Raw genomic sequence first — 20,544 nt, 5'->3', positions numbered from 1 at the left:
GTGTGAACACACCCTTAGGGTATGTTCACACACACTAATTACGGACGTAATTCGGGCGTTTTTGCCCCGATTTACGTCCGAAAAATGTGCCTCAATAGCGTTGACAAACATCTGCCCATTGAAAGCAATGGCCTGACGTTTGACTGTTCACACGAGGCGTATATTTACGCGCCGCTGTCAAATGATGGCGCGTAAATAGACGCCCGCGTCAAAGAAGTGACCTGTCACTTCTTGGGGCGTAATTGGAGCCGTTATTCATTGACTCCAATGAAAAGCAGCGCCAATTACGTCCGTAATGGACGCGGCGTTCAAGCGCCTGCACATGCCGTTACGGCTGAAATTACGGGGATGTTTCCTCCTGAAAACATCCCCGTAATTTCAGCCGTTATGGACGCTGTCGTGTGAACATACCCTTACAATTGCGATACAAGCAGTGCGACACTGCGATAATACAGCAAAGATCGTTTGGCCCGTGTCGCACGCGAAGTCGTCATGTAGCATATGCTTTGAATACAGCTCGTCATCACATTTGACGAGGATTCCGGCGTGTAATCCGCGCCGAAATTCAGGGCGCGTTTCCGTCCTGTAGGCCGCGCACTGAATAGAAACGGGAAAAGTCATTACAGAGAAGTGTCATGTGACCGCTGGGGAACACGTGACTCCTACGTCCTCTCATACCCAGCAGGACTGCTCCATTCTACAGGGGGGGAGGACGTTGCGGCTGTTTCCTGCACGTTCTTTACTTGAGCCGGCCTGAGATAACGCTGTACTGAAGAAAACCGTAAAGCGCGGTGCTGGTAGTTTTGGCGGTACAGACCGGTGACAGCATAGCGCTCTACCGCCAAAATCGCTCCACTCCGTGTCTGCTGCGCTGGTCTCTCGTGATTTGTTTACACCTCTTGTAGAAATAATGTGGATATTTGGAACCCATGTCGAACATCTATGAAGAGAGGCAAACAATGATTGCAGCAGGGGATTTGCAGGAGTTTGTTCCTTTTGGCCGTGATCACAGCAAGCAGCACCCTAATGCATTGAATCTCCAGCTCCGGCAGCTGCAGCCAGCCTCTGAGCTCTGGTCCTCTGATGGGGCTGCAGGATTAGTAGGATCTCTCCGGGAAGTAACAATCCATGAGAAGCAAAAGGTACATGAATATGAGTGGCAGACACGTCACAACATGCAGGCATAGTTTATAAGGTGGAAAGATCTGTAGCCACACAAGTGCCCGAGGATCAGGGTGGGTTTAATCCTCCGCACCCATGTGTTGTCTATACCAATAATGTCACAACCAGGGGATCGGTGCCCATAGTCTACTGTATGGTGACAAGAGATATCCGATCCTACTACATCCACCAAGATAAGCGGTGTCAAGGGCTCCCACCAGAGACATAACGTGCCCATAGTCTACCGATCCTACTACATCCACCAAGATAAGCGGTGTCAAGGGCTCCCACCAGAGACATAACGTGCCCATAGTCTACCGATCCTACTAGATCCACCAAGATAAGCGGTGTCAAGGGCTCCCACCAGAGACATAACGTGCCCATAGTCTACCGATCCTACTACATCCACCAAGATAAGTGGTGTCAAGGGCTCCCACCAGAGACATAACGTGCCCATAGTCTACCGATCCTACTACATCCACCAAGATAAGCGGTGTCAAGGGCTCCCACCAGAGACATAACGTGCCCATAGTCTACCGATCCTACTACATCCACCAAGATAAGTGGTGTCAAGGGCTCCCCCCAGAGACATAACGTGCCCATTCAGCCAACCCAATGGGGCATGTGTTTGATTGAATCGGGATTGCACTGTCAGTCAGCTCAGAGGTGGACGCAGACAGCAAAGGGCCCCAGTAAAAGCACAGTATACGGGCCCCTTCCCCTCCGATAGCTCATCATAGAGCACCCTCCGTAATATCCACCAGAAATTGTGACCTAACAAAAACATTAGCTCTTTGCTTTTAAGGGAGCATCAGGCCCCTTCACCTACTGCGCCCTTGTGCAGCTGCACAGATAGGGGCCTGTTCACATCTGCGTTGGAGGTTCTGTTAGGAGGCCTGGTCACAGATCTGGCCGAAAATACTGGAAACAATAGCACAGCATGCTGCGCTATTGTTTCTGGTAAAACTGCGGACACCATGACGGAACCCATTAAAGGGGTTTTCCCACAAAATGTGTATACACGTGATAGGGGCTACATGTGTGATTACTGGGGGTTTGACCGCTGGGACTCAAAACGATCAGGAGAATGGGAGACCGAAAGTCCCCACAAAGTGCTTCATGAGATTGGAGCGCTGGTGCGTATGCTCAGCCAGGGCTCCATTCATTTCTATGGGACTTCCGGGACCGCTGTCTCCTGCAGCTCCATAGAAATGAGTGGAGCGTTTGCTGAGCATGCGCACCAGCGCTCCATCCTCATGAAGCAATTTGGGAGACTTTCGGTCTCCCATTCTCCTCATCGCTGGGGGTCCCAGCGGTCGGACCACCCAGTGGTTACACATGTATCCCCTATCCTGTGGATTGGGGATACATGTGTTTGTGGGAAAACCACTTTAAAGTCAATGGATTCTGTCAGGGACCAATAGTGTCCGTCATGCAACGGAACGCGCGCTTTCAGTATTTTCGTTGCTCTTTTCCTCTGACGGAGCAGTACAATGGAAACACTGATGCAAGTGTGAACTTGCCCTTACACGTGGTATGTCCGCCCCTAGAACCGCTATCTTTTGTCCATGGATTGCAATGCAGGCCTTGTTCACATTAGCGTCATGGCTTGTTTTATTACCAGATCTGTGACAGCTTTGACGGATGCCATGACCTATAATGAGTCTGATGGTTTTCCGCTTTATTTTCCCAGCAAGAATAAATCTTCAGACTACACTGTTCTTGCTGTCAAAAAGCAATGGCTGATGTAACAATAATAATGTAATAATAATTTTTTTATGTAAATGCGGAAAACAATAGGAGTATTGTAGGTAAAATCGGATTGCCCATAAATAAAAAAGATAGTTTATTGAATAGTAACATATCAATGGTCATCAATTAGTTACTAGCACATACAGTAGTTACAAAGGGTTGTACCTGAATCCAAAATGGTCAAATGTCTGATCACTCGGGACCCAATTGATACCGAACTCCATGTTCTTGCTCACAGTTTAAACTCAGTGATGAGGACATTGAATGTAACTGTGGTCGAGCATGTGCGGTGCCGCTCCATAAAATGTCTATGGTAATGATGAAAACAGCCCAGTGCAGCGCTCGGCTGTTTCGGTCATTCTCTCAGGCTGGATTCACACGAGCACATTACGTCCGTAATGGACGGAACGTATTTCGGCTGCAAGTCCCGGACCGCACACTGCAGGGAGCCGGGCTCCTAGCATCATAGTTATGTACGACGCTAGGAGTCCCTGCCTCGCTGCGGGACAACTGTCCCGTACTGTAATCATGTTTTCAGTACAGGACAGTAGTTCCACGGAGAGGCAGGGACTCCTAGCGTCGTACATAACTATGATGCTAGGAGCCCAATACAAGTCTATGGGGCAGTACAGACAGTCCGTGCTTTTTGCGCAGCGTTTGTCCGCTGCGCATAAAGCGCGACACGGTCAATATCTCCGTGTATTTTGCGCATCACGCACCCATTGAAGTCAATGGGTGCGTGAAAACCACGCAGGTCGCACGGAAGCACTTCCGTGCGAACTGCCTGTTTCGCGCACCAGCTGTCAAAAGGATGAATGTAAACAGAAAAGCACCACGTGCTTTTCTGTTTACAAACATCCGAATGGCGTGTCATAATGATGGCGGCTGCGCGAAAAGCACGCAGCCGCGCATCATATGATGCTGCCTCACGGAGCAGGTAAGTGGCTTTTGCGCAGGCAAAACGCTGCGTGTTTTGCGTGCGCAAAAATGCCACGTACGTCTGAATCAGCCCTAACTGTAGAAGGGGTGAAATCTGCGGTGAATCCACAGCAAAATCCACATGTAACACACGCAGATTTCGCTGTGGAAAATCTGTAACAAGTCCGCTACGTGCGTGGGTACCAAGACTTCTTTGATGCAAAATGTGCTGTCAGGGAATTGCGGCAATGTCCTAATAAAATGTTATATTCTATCCCTTTAGTAGTGGGAATAATCCAATAATCTGGAAAGCATCAGTCAGTTTCGTGTTCTTTGTGGCTGTCCTGCGAATCCGTCAGCAGACTGCCCGATCTATATAGGTATACAGTAAAGTAGACTATAAAATATCATATGATGTGTAGAGGGGCTATGAGAAAACCAGTGAAGTAATTGAAGTATGCGCTTATTACAGCCGTGTGAACAGGGCCTTAGGGTACCCACACATGTAGCGGTTTTTACTGCTGATTCATGGCTTTAGCTTTGTCTTTATAAGCTCGCTTCTATTTTCATGTGGTCCCCAGGAAAGTTGGCAGTTAAGGAAAGGTGTAGGTGACCCCAGCGAAGATGTGGAGTATGACGAAGAACTTTATGTTTCTGGGAACATGGTCATTTGGAGCAAAGGAAGTAAAATTCACGCGTCTGCGGTGTATAAAGCCTTTACAGTTGACAGCCCAGTTATCCAGGTACGTTAGGAAGATATCATTTCTAGCTAAATGTGATCATATTCAGTCTCTGAAGATCTTTTCATTATTAAGCAGAAAGTAACATGCTTGTTAGACTATGTTCACACCTGCATTCCGTTGTTCTGCTCCATCGGAGGAGCAGAACAAGGGAATACAGAACCAACGTTTCCGTTTCACAACGGACACAGCCTGTTGCCGACGGAATCCATTGACTTTAATGAGTTCCATCGGCTTTCCGTCGGAATGTCTGTGATTTTACTGGACACAATAGCGCAGCAAGCTGCGCTATTATCTCCGGTAAACCCTGCTTGATCTGCGACCGAGGCCCCTAACGGAGCCTCCGACGCAGATGTGAACAGAGCCTTATAATGATCAGTCATGTTTCCGTCATGTATCAGTTTATTTTGCTGGATACAAAGCTGCAGCAACAGAGACTAGGCCTTGTTCACACAGTTTTTTGCAGGCAGAAAATTCTGCGTGTAAAAATCAGCTCCGGTTTGTTTAACTGGTTTTGCACCACAGGCGTTTTTTGACGCATTTTTTTGACGCAAATTTTGTTGCTTTTTATTATGTGTTTTTTACCTCTTTCTTCTACCGGCAACGGATAAAACCAGCAGCGGTTATTGCCATAAAACCTGTCAAAGAAACGCCATGGTCTTTTGAGGCTTTTTTTTCCGTCTCTTATTGATTTCAATGGGGTTTTTGAGACGGAAAATGCCTCAAGACAGGGCATGTCGCGTCTTTTTCCCGCTCGCGGGAAAAAAACGCCTCCACCTCCCATTGAAATCAATGGGAGGCAATATCGTGTCAAAAAACTCTGTGTGAACAAGGCCTTAGGCTCTGTTCTCATCTGCGTCGGAGGCTATGTTAGTGGATTCCGTCACAGATTCCATGGATTTTCACAAACAAAACCGCACAATGCTGCACTAATCTGTTCGCCAAAAGGATGGACACTGTGACAGAAACCTGACGGAACACATTTAAGTCAGTAGGTTGTCAGGCTCTGTTTTTTGTTGTTCTGATTCTGTGACAAAGCAGAGCATAAAAAACCCAAACACCGATGTGAACAGAGCCTTATTGTGTGTTATACGTAAATCTGTTGTAAGCTTTGGCCTGGTTCCTACACATTGGTTGCGTTGTGGTATGTTTTTCTTTTTGTGCCAAAATTCAAATCTGGTCTAAAGAAAGAAATCCTTCTGATCTGATGCCTGTTTTGGCAATTATAAACCCCGATACCATGAGAAAGAAATGCACCTCAATATCTGCGGTCAGATGACACAATGTTACACAGGCATCACATCACCTGGGCTGGGCATTCGTGGTAAGGAAACGCTATGGAAAAGGTTAATATATTGCAAGGTCTTTTTATTCTTTCATTTTAAGAATATTAGGCATAGTTTTTTAATTTAGAATTACTTGACATTTTCCCTGGCAGGGGTCACAGTGGTTGGATCCCTGCCCATCGAACATTGAAGGCCTATTCTAGCGCTATTCCATCAGTGTCTCTTCTGAGACAACCCCTGTAGGCCAGTTTCTCATGCAGCGTTGTGAAGCAAATTCTGTGACGTTTTTTTTTGTTTGGTCAAAAATGCTTCGACCAGATATAAATTTAATGTCTAGTAAAATAGGAGGAAATATTTACATACATAGCATTTTGAATTACAGCATTCTCTACGGTGTTTTTTCTGGCATTTGACTACATAGTCTTCTATAGAACTTCAAAAAGGGCGGGAAAAACGCACTATGTACAAAATGACACTAAATAAAAGCAATTATAAAACGCATATTACATATAGAAAACGATGGGATTTTTACAGTTGTTTTTTTCATACAGTATAAAACGCCAGACAAACTCCCTGTTTTAAGAAAGCCTAAATGTGATCAATTCTTCACCCCTTCACCACCAAAATAATACCCAACTATGTAAAGTTATACTATGGATTTCGGGTCTATTCTATATACATTGCCCTCGTACTAGGGATTCAACGGATCACAACTCTTACAGATGTAGAAATATAAGCAAACTGTTCTAATTTGTGTTTATTCAAAAGTAATAATGAATTAAACGATTTGAAAATAATATATATATAAATTGAATTTTTATTTATATTTTTTGCAGGCTCTGTGGTGTGATTTTTTCGTATTTGGTAATAAATCAGAAAATGAAGAAAGTAAGTTAACAAAAAATAAAAAAATGTGCGTTTACCTGGAAGATACCGAGTACCAAACGACATTTTGATGAAATCTGCCATGGACACAGAGAGCAATGTAAGGGTATGTTCACACGCTTACTAAAAAACTTCTGAAAATACAGGGCTGTTTTCAAGGGAAAACCGCTCCTGATTTTCAGACGTTTTTTAATCAAACATGTTTTTCCCTGCGTTTTTTACGGCCGTTTTTGGAGCTGTTTTTCTATAGTCAAGGAAAAAACGCTTCAAAAACGGCTCAAGACTTGACCTGCACTTCTTTTTCACTGTCGTTTTTTTATGTGGACATTTTTCAAGACGTCCGCGTAAAAAAACGCCCCGTCGGAACAGAACGCCGTTTTTCTCATTGAAATCAATGGGCAGATGTTTGGAGGCGTTCTGCTTCCAATTTTTCAGCTGTTTTTGTCCAAAAAATTTTCCCCAAAAATAAGCCGTGTGAACATACCCTTAAAGTGTAACTAAACTTTCAGAAAACTTCTGACATGTCATAGTGACATGTCATAAGTTTTGATCGGTGGGGGTCCGAGCACTGAGACCCCCCCCAATCGCTAAAACGAAGCGGCAGAAGCGCTCGGGTGAGCGCTGAGCCACCTGGTTTCTGATCGGCTTTTCTCAGAAAGCCGATGTAACAGTGTACGAACGCAATAGAATGTCTATGGGCTTTCCGTGAAACGCCGATCAGAAACAAAGTGTCTCAGCGCTCACCTGAGCGCTTGTGCCGCTTTGTTTCAGCGATCAGTGGGGGCCTCAGTGCTCGGACCCCCACTGATCGAAACTTCTGACATGTCACTGTGACATGTCAGAAGTTTTCTGAAAGTTTAGTTACCCTTTAACAGTCCCTATTAGGCTGCGTTCACATGGGCATTGCAGTTGATAATGCTCTGTTCACGTCACGTTTATTGTGTACATTGAAAGTATGTTTTTTTTTTCTAAAATATGTAGTGTACAACTTATGCCAACATTAAGTCTTTTTAGCATCTATTTGACAGGGTTGCCAGGATTTTTTTCTTTTTGCATGTGAACCTCTTAGGGCCTGTTTACATCAGCGTTGGTTTCTGTTGTGCGGTTCCGTCGGATCTTTCCGTCGTAGGAACCCCACAACGGAAAGGCATTACCATTAATTTCCATGGTAATACTTCTGTTGCTTATGGTTTCCGTTTGTCACCACTGTGTCAGGTTTTCGTTTTTTTACAGAAACAATGGAGCAGTTGACTGCGCTATTGATTCCGCCAAAAAAACATTAGAAACGGAAGTATTACCATTGAAAGCAATGGTAATGCAAACATAACCTATGGTTTGCATTTGCCTTTCCGTTGAGAGGTTGGTCCGACGTAACCCCTAAACGGAAACAAACGTTGATGTGAATACAGCCTTAAATAGTCACTGTCGTTTCAACAAACTTTGCATAAACAAATCGTGCTAGTGATTATAAGAAACGTTATAATCTTTATGCCTCTTCACTTATGAGCCACTTCTCCCTCTGCCTCCTGCACTGTTCGTTCACTCTCAATTCATTGATAAAATCTTTCTCAGACAAAACTATCAATTCACCGAGTGATGGCTGAAGCCATCCTGTTGATTTGTTTGAGGTGTCTATGTAGTGGTCAGGCAAGGTGCTACTGTGCATGTTCTGGCTATGGACAATGCCTATGAGCCAGACCAGCAAAATCAGGGAAAGCTCTACTACACATGCAGTGCCGCCATATCCATACCACCAGTTTCCATATTCTATGGTATCAAAAATAAACACGAGGAGCATTGTGAAACTAATTAGAGTTGGGTTTGAGCGATGCATTAAAAAAAAATAATAACATTTTCATTGAAAAACAATGATAGTGCAGGAGTGTGCACAATAAGGGTATGTTCACACGAGGGCATTACGTCTGTAATTGACGGACGTATTTCGGCCGCAAGTATCGGACCGAACACAGTGCAGGGAGCCGGGCTCCTAGCATCATAGTTATGTACGACGCTAGGAGTCCCTGTCTCGCTGCCGGATAACTGTCCCGTACTGAAAACATGATTACAGTACGGGACAGTAGTTCCACGGAGAGGCAGGGACTCCTAGCATCGTACATAACTATGATGCTAGGAGCCCGGCTTCCTGCAGAGTGTTCGGTCCGGTACTTGCGACCGAAATACGTCCGTCAATTACGGACGTAATTCCCTCGTGTGCACATACCCTAATAGTTTTTGCTAATAACTTGTATTAGCGATTCTGCTTCTAGCAGCAGCACAGACTGTCTATAGTACGTGCTGTCGGCAGCTAATAACTCTGCAGTTAGAGACAGAGTGTCTAGCTGGACTACATGGCTCCCGTATGCATAGCGGCCAACAGCACTATAGAAACCTACAGCGCTGGTAGCCATTTTGCATACGGGAGCCATGGAGACGAGCAGGAACTCTCTAACTGCAGAGTTATTAGCTGCCGACAGCATGGTCTATGGACAGTCTGCTACTGCTAGAAGCAGAATCGCTAATACAAATTATTTAGAAAATCTATTATTGTGCACACTACTGCACGATCATCATTTTTCAGTGAAAGAGGAGGTACTTTTTAATAACTTAATCGGGAGCTTGAAGCGGATCTGTTGGGTCTCCTATGCTATCATTTGCTAACCTGCTGCTTCCCTTCGTAATTTTTCAGAGGCACTCCTCCATTCTCCTTTCTGCAGCTCCTCTGTTCTCCGTGCGGCAGCTCCTCTGGTCTCCTTGCGGCAGCTCCTCTGTTCTCCGTGCGGCAGCTCCTCTGGTCTTCTTGCGGCAGCTCATCTGTTCTCCCTGCGGCAGCTCCTCCGTTCTCCCTGCGGCAGCTCCTCCGTTCTCCGTGCGGCAGCTCCTCCGTTCTCCGTGCGGCAGCTCCTCCGTTCTCCTTGCGGCAGCTCCTCCGTTCTCCTTGTGGCAGCTCCTCCGTTCTCCTTGCGGCAGCTCCTCCGTTCTCCTTGCGGCAGCTCCTCCGTTCTCCTTGCGGCAGCTCCTCCGGTCTCCTTGCGGCAGCTCCTCCGGTCTCCTTGCGGCAGCTCCCCCGGTCTCCTTGCGGCAGCTCCCCCGGTCTCCTTGCGGCAGCTCCCCCGGTCTCCTTGCGGCAGCTCCCCCGGTCTCCTTGCGGCAGCTCCCCCGGTCTCCTTGCGGCAGCTCCCCCGGTCTCCTTGCGGCAGCTCCCCCGGTCTCCTTGCGGCAGCTCCCCCGGTGCCCTTGCATAAGAGATGTGTATGCATTTTGTTTTGGGATTGGATTTTTTTTCCTTCTAATCAAACTGAATATTTTTGAAAAAATGCAAGCAGTGCACTGTGTAAAAGAGAAAGCATTGATACGTCAATGTGTATTAGTGCCTTGTTCTGAATGTTTTCTACTCCTACTTAGGTGAAGATAAAGTAGAGAAATGTATCTGTATCCTGCAAGGCTCTTGCATCAATGTCCATAACACAGAAGGGAAGGATTACATTGCACCTCTGCCTTTTCAGGTAAGCAAATTGTATTCTTGTTGTCAGATACAGTGCTGACAGACTGATTCCTGTGTCTGTAACTTTTAATCGCCATGCAGTTTCTATACGTTTAAGGAATTTAGACAATGTCAGTGACCGCGTATGTTCGATAAGTTAGATACGAGAGCTGTTCCAGATTGTCCCTGATTTCTAGCTGTGGGTAGTGTGTAATGCCTGGAACTGTTATTATTGTGATGCTTATTCTGAAACCCGTTAACCAGTTGTAGTTCCTTCCAATATAAAGCTGGAGTGTTCAGTGCTTTTGGGGCTCTGGAATATTAAAACATCTGTCCAAATGAATGTAATAAGGGTCCTATTAGACGGGGAGATATTATTTCACGAACAAGCGATAAGTGTTTTAGCGAGTTGTTTGCTCTCCAAAACGGTCTTTTATACGTGACCATAATTGCTGAAGGCTTTCGCTATTCAGTCGTTACTGCGATCGGTGCTCGTTCACCCACACCTCATCTCTGAACGGCTAACAACTAGAAGATTTCTGATTAGACAAGATGTGGCGGTGACGAACTATAATCTTTGACTTAGGTAGATGTGACCGATCCACGGAAACCCAAAACTGATTTTGCCGTTCTCTTACATGGCTGAAAATATCTGGAGTTTAAAGTTCCAGCCACTGTTTTTAGAGATCTCTTTGAGCTGCTATATAACTGTACAAATTTCTATGGTAACATTTATCATTTATTTCCATATTTTTCAGGTCGCTAATGTTTGGCCCACAAAATATGGCTTATTATTTGAACGCAACAGCTACTCACATGAAGTGCCACAAAGTCCACCAAGGTAGGTGCTGATTTGTAAATTTTATGAATTATGGTGAAAGTTATTTAAAGGGGTAATCTGGTTTTGACAATCTCTCTTGTTAGAACTGTAGCTAGACAATAAGCTGATCACAGTCCTGGTGCTAGGGTGCCCGGAGATCAGCTGGAAGGGAGAAACCCAGCAAGTGTTCTATTCCTCTGCAGCGCCATCACAGGGAACATGAATAATTTTACAGTGTTCATTAAAGCCAATAAACTGTCAGTGTAAAGGACGGACGAACTGGGTCCTCCATAGATGCTCTTTGTTTCCGCTCTTCATTCTTGCTAATATATCAGGGACAGGGCTGGCCTTAGGTTAGATCGCGCCCTGTGTGAGACTCTGTTGTTGCTCTCTTCAGACTTATTCACATGTGCTATACCAGGGGTCTCAAGCACACGGGCCGCATGCGGCCTCTGAGGCTGTCATCTGCTGCCCGCGGGACACAGAGCCGCTAGTACAGGCTCTGCTCCGGGACTCTGGAATTCCCTGACATCGCTGTCCATATATGTACAGTGTTGTCAGGGTCTTCCCCAGAGCCGAAGTCCCGTGCAGAGCGCTAGTATCGGCTCTGCTCCGGGAGTCTGTGGAATCCCCTGACATCGCTGTCCACATATGGACATCGATGTCTAGGGCTTCCCCAGAGCTGGACAGTGATGTCAGGAGTAGGGATGCACGATGCATCGAAACTTCGATACTGTTTCGATACTCTGCATCCCTAAACGGTTCGATACCGCTATTTCCTGTATTTCGATACTTCGCTGCGCAGCCGCACAGCTCAGTTTAGTAATACATGAATGTATGAGAGCGAGGCTGCAGTTGTGTGATACAGCCATTGCTCCGCTCCGGAGTCCTGATAACAAGTGCCGCGGGGTCAGGATGATGCGATGCGGCCGCCGCTGCACTAATGAGCGGCGGCACTGAAGACAGAACATGGCGGGCGCACTACAGAACATGGCGGGCGCACTACAGAACACCCACATGTTCTGTCTTCAGTGCCTGAACCACCGCTCGTTAGTGCAGCGCCGGCCGCATCACCTCATGCTGACCGCGCGCGCACTTCCTGTCAGGAGCGGGGCAATGGCTGTATTACACAGCTGCAGCCCCGCTCTATAACGGCGGAGATCAGGGAAACCTCTCATCTCTGCCGTTATTCCCCTGAATGCTGCGATCACAGCGGACTGCAGCATTCATGAGAAAATGAGAAGGGGGGATGCCCCTGGATCGCGTCACAGGGAATTCCTGTGACGCGATCGAGGGCCATACCATATATGGGCAGACAGCCCAGGGTCTATTGACGGACCCCAGGGCTGTCTTACCATATTTCTTGTTGTTAGGGCATACTGAGGTATGTCCTAACAACAGCCTGTGTACTATCCGTCCACAGGTTAATGTACTGGCACATATCTGGTATATGTCAGTACATTAAAGTTTAAAAACAAAGTATTGTTAAATTGTAAAAAAATACACATACACCTTTTTTACAATAAACATTAAAATAAGTCTCAATACATAAAATATACACATTCAGTAATGGCGCGCACAACTATGCATAATTTATGATGTGTACGCTGTAAAAAAAAATGAAATAAACACTGCTTTCTATCACTTATTAATGTGAGGCGCTAGGTGCGATGAATTTAACCTCCATGTTCCTCACATTAATAGTTATTAACCCCATCATGTACCTCACATATTAACCCATTATGACTGAGAAACATGATGGGGTTAATTACTATTAATGTGAGGCGCATTAAAAATTCATCACACGTCGTGCCTCACATCAGAAAACTGAAGAAATTATTTTTTTTTTTATTACTGTTGGCAAAGTATCGAAATTGGTATCGAAATCGCAATACTAAACGAAGTATCGGTATCGAAGTCCAAATTCTGGTATCGTGACATCCCTAGTCAGGAGCACAGCTGGAGTCCCAGGCAGAGTGCTAGAAGCGGCTCTGCTCCGGGACTCCAGCTCTGGGCAAGCCCCTGACATCACTGTCCATATATACAGAGGGCACTGTGGCAGCATCTACAGAGGGCACTGTGGCAGCATCTACAGAGGGCACTGTGGCAGCATCTACAGAGGGCACTGTGGCAGCATCTACAGAGGGCACTGTGGCAGCATCTACAGAGGGCACTGTGGCAGCATCTACAGAGGGCACTGGCAGCATCTACAGAGGGCACTGTGGCAGCATCTACAGAGGGCACTGTGGCAGCATCTACAGAGGGCACTGTGGCAGCATCTGCAGAGGGCACTGTGGCAGCATCTGCAGAGGGCACTGTGGCAGCATCTGCAGAGGGCACTGTGGCATGATCTGTGGGTGGGTGGCAGTATCTACAGAGGGCACTGGCAGTATCTACAGAGGGCACTGTGGCATTATCTATGGGTGGGTGTGTGGCAGCATCTACAGAGGGCACTGTCGCATCTAGGTGTGTGGCATTATCTACTGAGGGCACTGTGGCATTATCTACTGAGGGCTCTGTGGCAGTATCTTAAAAGGGGCTGCCCAATCTTGACATTTGTGTGACTGACAAACGCTGCTAACTGATTTCAATGGTGATGCAAACGGAAGCTAAGGTTTCCGATTGCCTTTCCGTTGAGTCAATCCCTCAACGGAAAGCCAACGCTGATGTGATGTAAATACAGTCCTGTTATCAGCTGCAGTAGAGCTAATGTATTTTTAGGGCTGGGTCCACATGGTACGGAAAATTCCGCCTGCAAATCCACCGGGAATGAATAAAGGGTTAAATCCGTGGTGAAAATCCACAACAGAAATTGACATGCTGCAGATTTTACAATCTGCAAACCCAGGTCAATATCTGTGTGGAAAAATACAGCAGCACTTGGATGAGATTTGCTCAAATCTCATCTACATAGCTGATACTGTATTCCACTGCGGATTTTCATTCTGTAAATCCGGACGGAAAATCTGTAACATTTTCGTCCTGTGTTGACCTGGCCTAAGGTAGTACTCATTTTCTGAAAGTATATGTATATTTAGTTTTTACAATCGTTGACATTTTGAGGCAAAATGTATTCATGAACATAGACTGTTTTTACACCGTTTGTTTAACTGTGACAATGACTGCAAGCAGTTTTAACTCTTGCACATCATTTTCTGCCCCTCTTCTCCTGCTCTCTGGGTGAGCGTGGTTCTCGGCTGCTGGTCCTCTGCAGCGATTGCTGCACAGCCTCCATATGACTGCTGGCAAAGGAGCGGATCCCAAACTCCCACTCTCTCCTCCCACTTAGTAGCACGGACGAGCTGGGGACACAGCACACAGTATTTCCTGTAGGTCGCTACTGCTGATGGCGCTAGGATCTCACCACACTCTGAAAACTGGTAGGATCTGCCGTTAGGTATCCTTTTTTTTCTCAGGCTCCTTCTCCAGACTCTGAGCCAGTGTAATTGAACAGGGAGCCATATAACTAGCAGAAACGCCAGGCAGCCATTACACCCTTTCAGGAGGGGGTTATTCCTTGCCTTATTGCAGTTTTTTAGTGGACTCATTGTTATCAGTTTTTCCCTAATAGTTCCAGTGGGACATGCTGACCCCTCTACTGCCATGTCCGATACTAGAGGAGAATCCTTCCGACAGGCAAACATTGTAAATCACTATGCTGCTCCACATGCTGACCAAACTTTTCATGTGGACAACCTACTCCCTTGTTATGCATTTCGGCCTTGAAACCCAACATCCGTGTTACCATCACTGCAGCATTGCCCTTGCCTAGTGTTGAGCGTGCCAAACCGCCTGTTTCCAACTCTTTGGGACTTTCCTCGTTGAGATTTCAGTAACCACAGGGGGACAGAGCACTCGCCTGCCTCAAACCAAGATTCTTCATGCTACGACCCCTAGGAAACCTGGGCTTTGTTTTTGTCCCTTTCGCTAATTTTTCGGTCCACGAGCATCCGGGCAACCAGCCCACCAGGACTCCAAGAACAAGCCCACCAAGCTCCATCCCTCTTGGCGCCTCCGTCCTCAGCATGCAAAACCTGGAGCAGGTTAGACCAACTCTGCATGAAGGTGCGCCCTCACTCGAGTCTTAGGCAGGCTTCTTCGCTTCAAGGATGTCTGGGTCCCTCGCGTCTCGGAAGCCTGGGTGCGGGAAGTCATCTCTTTAGGCTACAAGATTGAGTTTGTAAGCATACGTTCCCAAACCTGACGGCACAATGACTGTGGTCCCACCAGGAATCCTGTGTTCTGATCAACCTCCTGGAATTGAGAGCGATCTTCCTTTGTCTCCGTCATTGGATGACTCTTCTGTCACGCTGCCTGGACAGATGGGCGATGTCACAGCAGTAGCCTATCTGAGTCAACAGACGTTGTTATATTACAGTATGTAAAAGTTGTTTTGCATCCCTTATGTTCTTAATATTTAAATGTTACTAGATTGCTCAGTATGGCCCAGTTCACATTTTTGATGCGGAAACCACGTCGGAATCAGCGCCAAGAAATGTCCGAAACCGCCCCATTGATTTCAATGGGAGGCGGAGGCGTTTTTTTCCCCCAGCGGCTTTTAGCCACTCGCAGTAAAAAAAATCGGCATGCTCTTTCCTGCCGCGGTTCCGCCTCTGACTTCCCAGTGAAATCAATGGGTGGCAAAATAAAGCATTTTTCGCTGCGTTTATTGCCCGTGGCGCTCAATGGCCACGGGCGAAAATCACGGATTTTTCTGCCTGTAAAAAACTCAAAAACAGGGCCTGTGTGTTCCTTTTGCTATAAACATATGCTTTTGCTATGTCGTTTTTAGAACTGATATGACCAGATATACTCCAAAGTGCTCGCAAGAGAAGCAAGCAATCTTTGTGTATTGATACCGTTGTTTATGTAATAAACAAAAGGATGGATTTGATCATGAAAATGAATTATAGATTTTGCAATAATCAGAGGCCGATATTATATACTTATGCTACATGTATGTATGCTCTGCCTCTGAAATGTATTTTATATAAACTTGCTAGCTAAGGTTGTTTTTGAACGGAATTCTGGGAATGTCAGACTGCTGGCCTCTCTACAAGGCTGTTCCGAGATAAGATTGCCAAACTAACTAGAGAGAGAGCTGGTTCTCTGTTTATTCTTAATGATGAGCCTATATTTTGTTATCAGACTCCCTTATGGCATTTGGTCATAAATTTCGCTTAAAGAGGCTCTGTCACCAGTTTAAGGCTATGTTCACACTGAGTTTTTTTACGCGGTTTCTGGCGTGGAAACCGCGCCAAAAAACTCATTAAAAACGGCCCGAAAATGGCTCCCATTGACTTCAATGGGAGGCGGAGGCGTCTTTTTCCCGCGAGGCGGTTTAAAAAAAAAATAAAAAAAAAAAGAAGCGACATGCCCTATCTTCGGGCGTTTACGCCTCTGACCTCCCATTGACTTCAATGGGAGGCAGAGAAAGCTTATTTCGCTGCATTTTATGCCCGCGGCGCTCAATGCCTGCGGGTGAAAAATGCAGCGAAAATCGGCGTGCAGGGAGAGGAAAATCTGCCTCAAACTTCCAAATGGAATTTTGAGGCAGAAATTCCGCCTGCAAAAAACTCCGTGTGAACTTAGCGTAATACTTCTCAGTTTCCTACCTAATGTAATAAACGATTTGATGCTGATAACTACTGTTTTTGTTTTTTTGTTTTTAAAAACGCTTATTATTGACAAAGTTCTGATCATTTTTACATTTATGCTAATTTTTTCTAAATGCACAACTGAGCGTTTTTTTTTTTTAGTTTAATCGAGTGGACGTTGTAAAGAAAAGTGTATGACGCTGACCAATCAGCGTCATACACTTCTCTTCATTCATGCCCAACTTTATTCACGGCACAGCGTGATCTCGCGAGATCACACTGTGACGTGACTTCCTCCCGCCGGTCCTTCCCCGGAGCGATGGGAGAATGACCAGACATTGGATTAATAAGATCATTACAAAGTTATTCCCACATAAAGTGACTTCTGTCAGATTTGAAAGATGCAGCTCTGTCAGAATGGCAAAATTTGGCTGCGGCGGTAAGGGGTTATTGGAAAATGTGGCTTTTAGATGTAAGGTTTTATGCCATAAACGTGTTTGGTTTTCAAATGTGGTTTCTGGTGTATTAGCACACATACCACACACACATGCACATATATATGTGCACACATATCAGAGGGGAACTGAGGTAAAAACAATGGCAGGGTGAGCTAGGAGGCGGCCCCTGCAACCCAGAGATTGTAGCGCCCTGTGCAGTTTCACAGGTCGTACACCTCTAAGGCCGGCCCTAATCAGGGACCTGAACCGTATTCTCATAGGGATTTGTTTTCATGATAGCAGAAATTTGGCATTAAAATGGTTTTCTACTTTAATTCATTCCTTGATACATGACCTATTAGAGCATTTTGAGCTTCTAAAAAGATGGGACGTATGGTTTTGCTCTGGAAGATCACATTCATGGATTAAAAACCATACACGAGCATTGATTTTAACTTGTGCCTTGAAATTCTTAGTTTTTTCTGCAGCAGTGCAACAGAGAGATTATACATTGGTTCTACAGCCAAGACCAGTTAATGGCTTTCCACCCAGTAGCAAGACCTGCAACAATTAGTTTGCTACTGGGTGATTTTCAATCCAAACTGGACTCCCCCTTTAAAAGTTTCATTAGGCATTTATTGTGTTAGCAATATGGTACGTGGTATCTGCAGGGGTTTGGTCATGATGTTCTCTGTGAAGTCTATCCCATAGGGGGAGATTTATCAAACCTGGTGCAAAGGAAAAGTGGAGTAGTTGCCCATAGCAACCAATCATGTTCAAGCTCTCATTTTTAAGTGGCCCCTTTGAAAATGAAAGATGTAATCTGATTGGTTGCTATGGGTAACTACTCCACTTTTCCTTTGCACCAGTTTTGATAAATCTCCCCCAATGTTCTTTTTTTTCTTGTTTGAGAAAACAGAATATTTTTAGCTGGACACTATCACTTTGTTTAAACTAGAAGTTTCTTGGTTAAGGGAAATAAAAGGGTAAGGAGTACAGTTTCCTTGGTAGTCTTATTTATGATTATTTGAAATACTCACTATATAACTTTAAAGTATTTTTGTTTCAATTTGTAGGGAACCTTTGCCAACTATGTTCAGCATGTTGCATCCATTAGATGAAATCACCCCTCTAGTCTGCAGATCGGGAGGTGAGTTATGGTCCTTAACAGGTGCATACACATTTAACAAATCTAGTGCCATAGCATGCGTTATTTCCAGTATATATTGTTTATTTCAGTTCACAAAATTTGACTTTGATTGTAGGTATATTCGGCAATACTCGAGTGCAGTATGTTTCCGACCACACTTTAAGAATCGTTTTTACCAATGCTGACCCTTCCATAGTGATGACGTATGATACTATGCAGGGCTTACATACTGTATGGGCTCTAAGGAAAGTGAAATCTGAGGTAAGTTAACTTATGATGACAATGGTATATAAATTAGGATACCTTGGCTTCATTTTTTACCCCCCATTAAATAAGTGATTGACTTTTTCTTAAAGTGGTTTTCCTGCAATCAATATTTATCACCTGTCCACATTATAGGTGATAAATATCTGAACGGTCGGGGTCCATCCATATGGGGCTCCCAGGAACGACAAGGAAAGCCTGTTCTCGTGATTGGTGAGGGTCCCAGTGGCCGGACAAACACCAATCAGATATTTATTACCTATCCTGTGGATAGGTGATAAATATTGATTATGGGAAAACTCCTTTAAATTTCCAACCTTTGAAGAGCCAGTAATCACAGAATTTTTTTTTGTTAATAATGGATTATACACAACACTTTGTGTTAGTGGCAGTTTTGAAGGTAATGAGTGATTCAACGAAACAATGGTATAGTAATGTGTAGTCGTGTAAAAAAATATAAAAAAAATTGTGCGCCTGGCGCATTTTTCTAGCACATCCCTCGGGCGCACTCCTCTTCCCAGTGCTCCTGCGTCGGGCAACTCTTTGCTCACAGCTCCGCTACAGGCGGGACGCTGGCTTCTTCCCCAGGGGTACCTTAGGTATGGATACGGTCCCCTATGTCCTACATCCCACAGCCTCCATTTCCTTAAACGGGCTTCCATCTTCTTGGCTTTCTCTGTCAGGGCGGGACTAGCACCCCTGCTCTTTGTTAGCGATTGGTGCGCGGCCGTCACGTGACCGCCGGCAAACATTTGCGACACGGAGAGACGGCGTGCCATCATCTGCTCTCTGCTTGACAAGCAGGGATACAGCATCACAGGACCTCTCCAGGGCTGCTGTTTTTTGAGCTGATTCTCTGCTCGGGAACTCCAGCGATAGGAAACCCCTGAAAGTCACTGACCTAATGTTGGGAGCAGTACTGGAGTCCCGAGCAAAGAATCGGCTCAAAAAATGTGACTACCCCTTGCGGTCATGCCATTGATAACACGCCGACACAAACAGGACAGGAAGCAAGCTCTCAGTCACGTAGGGCCGTGTCCGTGCGTCATCAATATTAGAAAAGCGACAGGACTTCCGAGAACAATTCACCGGGTTTGAACTGCACCATTTAGTACCGAATTGTAAATTAAAGTACATTAGTAAGTGACGTCTTTTTACATAAAAATATTAATGCAATGCAATTTTTGGTCCCCGGATAACCCCTTTAACAGCTACAAAATATCTGTGCGAAGCCTCCCTGGATGCGAAGTTGCCTCCTCTTCCATGGTCACCGTGCGCCAGATGGCATGGCTCAAATGTTGGTCTGCCGACACTGCTTCAAAATGCTCCTTGACGGCGCTTTCCTTTGTTGCATCCCGTCTCTTTGGAGCCCGCTTGGTCTAAACGATCTCGGAAGCAGCAGGTGGGGAAAGCACTCACCTGCCTTAAACAAAGGCTTGTTTTGCTCCTAATCCCATAAAGCCGAGACCTCGTTTTCATCCATTTTGTAGATTCGGTCCAGAGGCATCCGGAGAGCAGTCCCACCAGGACTCCAAAAACAGACCTTCCTTCATGCCCAGCGGGTAAAACCATTTTCGCCTCCACTCCGTTCTCGAGAGGGGGGTAGACTTCTACTTTTCAAGGAGGTCTGGCTCTTACATCTCAGACACCTGGACGCGGGTAGTAGTCTCCCCAGGGCACAAGATCGAATTTTTATGGCTGCTACCTAACAGTTTCTTCCAGTACACACCCCCTCCATCACTGGCCAGGACAGCCACCTTTTTTTTTACAAGCTATAGGCTCTCTCTTGAGTCAGAGTCATTGTCCCTGTTCCTCCAGTCCAAGAATTTCGATGGTTTTGCTCAAATATTTTTGTTGTCCCAAAAAGGGACATTTCAGTTTGTCTCATTTTGAACCTAAAACTGCTGAACACCTTGGTCCTTGATCCTTTATTTCCACATGGAGTCCCTGCGGTTGGTGAACGCCTTCATGGAACAGGGGGACTTCTTCTCCTCAGTGGACAGGTGCCTGCAGTGCCACATTTGCAGCTCTCCATTAACATTACCAGTTTGTG

At 45.6% G+C, this 20,544-nt stretch overlaps 1 protein-coding gene across 1 annotated transcript in view; it reads left to right on the top strand.

The window, feature by feature from the left end:
• Positions 1–698: 698 nt before the first annotated feature.
• Positions 699–20,544, top strand: part of ANAPC1 (anaphase promoting complex subunit 1) — a 110,314-nt gene continuing 90,468 nt past the window's right edge. Inside the window, exons 1-7 of the mRNA XM_075862897.1 lie at positions 699–1,142; positions 4,413–4,574; positions 6,694–6,745; positions 10,145–10,245; positions 10,982–11,064; positions 18,154–18,227; positions 18,343–18,488. Coding sequence (XP_075719012.1) covers positions 930–1,142; positions 4,413–4,574; positions 6,694–6,745; positions 10,145–10,245; positions 10,982–11,064; positions 18,154–18,227; positions 18,343–18,488 — 831 coding nt within the window. The 5' untranslated portion in view covers positions 699–929. The remainder of the gene's footprint in view (positions 1,143–4,412; positions 4,575–6,693; positions 6,746–10,144; positions 10,246–10,981; positions 11,065–18,153; positions 18,228–18,342; positions 18,489–20,544) is intronic.

This window comes from Rhinoderma darwinii, chromosome 4 (assembly GCF_050947455.1).
Source record: "Rhinoderma darwinii isolate aRhiDar2 chromosome 4, aRhiDar2.hap1, whole genome shotgun sequence".
NCBI lineage: Eukaryota > Metazoa > Chordata > Amphibia > Anura > Rhinodermatidae > Rhinoderma > Rhinoderma darwinii.
Note: the sequence above shows the minus strand (reverse complement) of the source record. Positions and strands in the feature narration are given on the sequence as shown.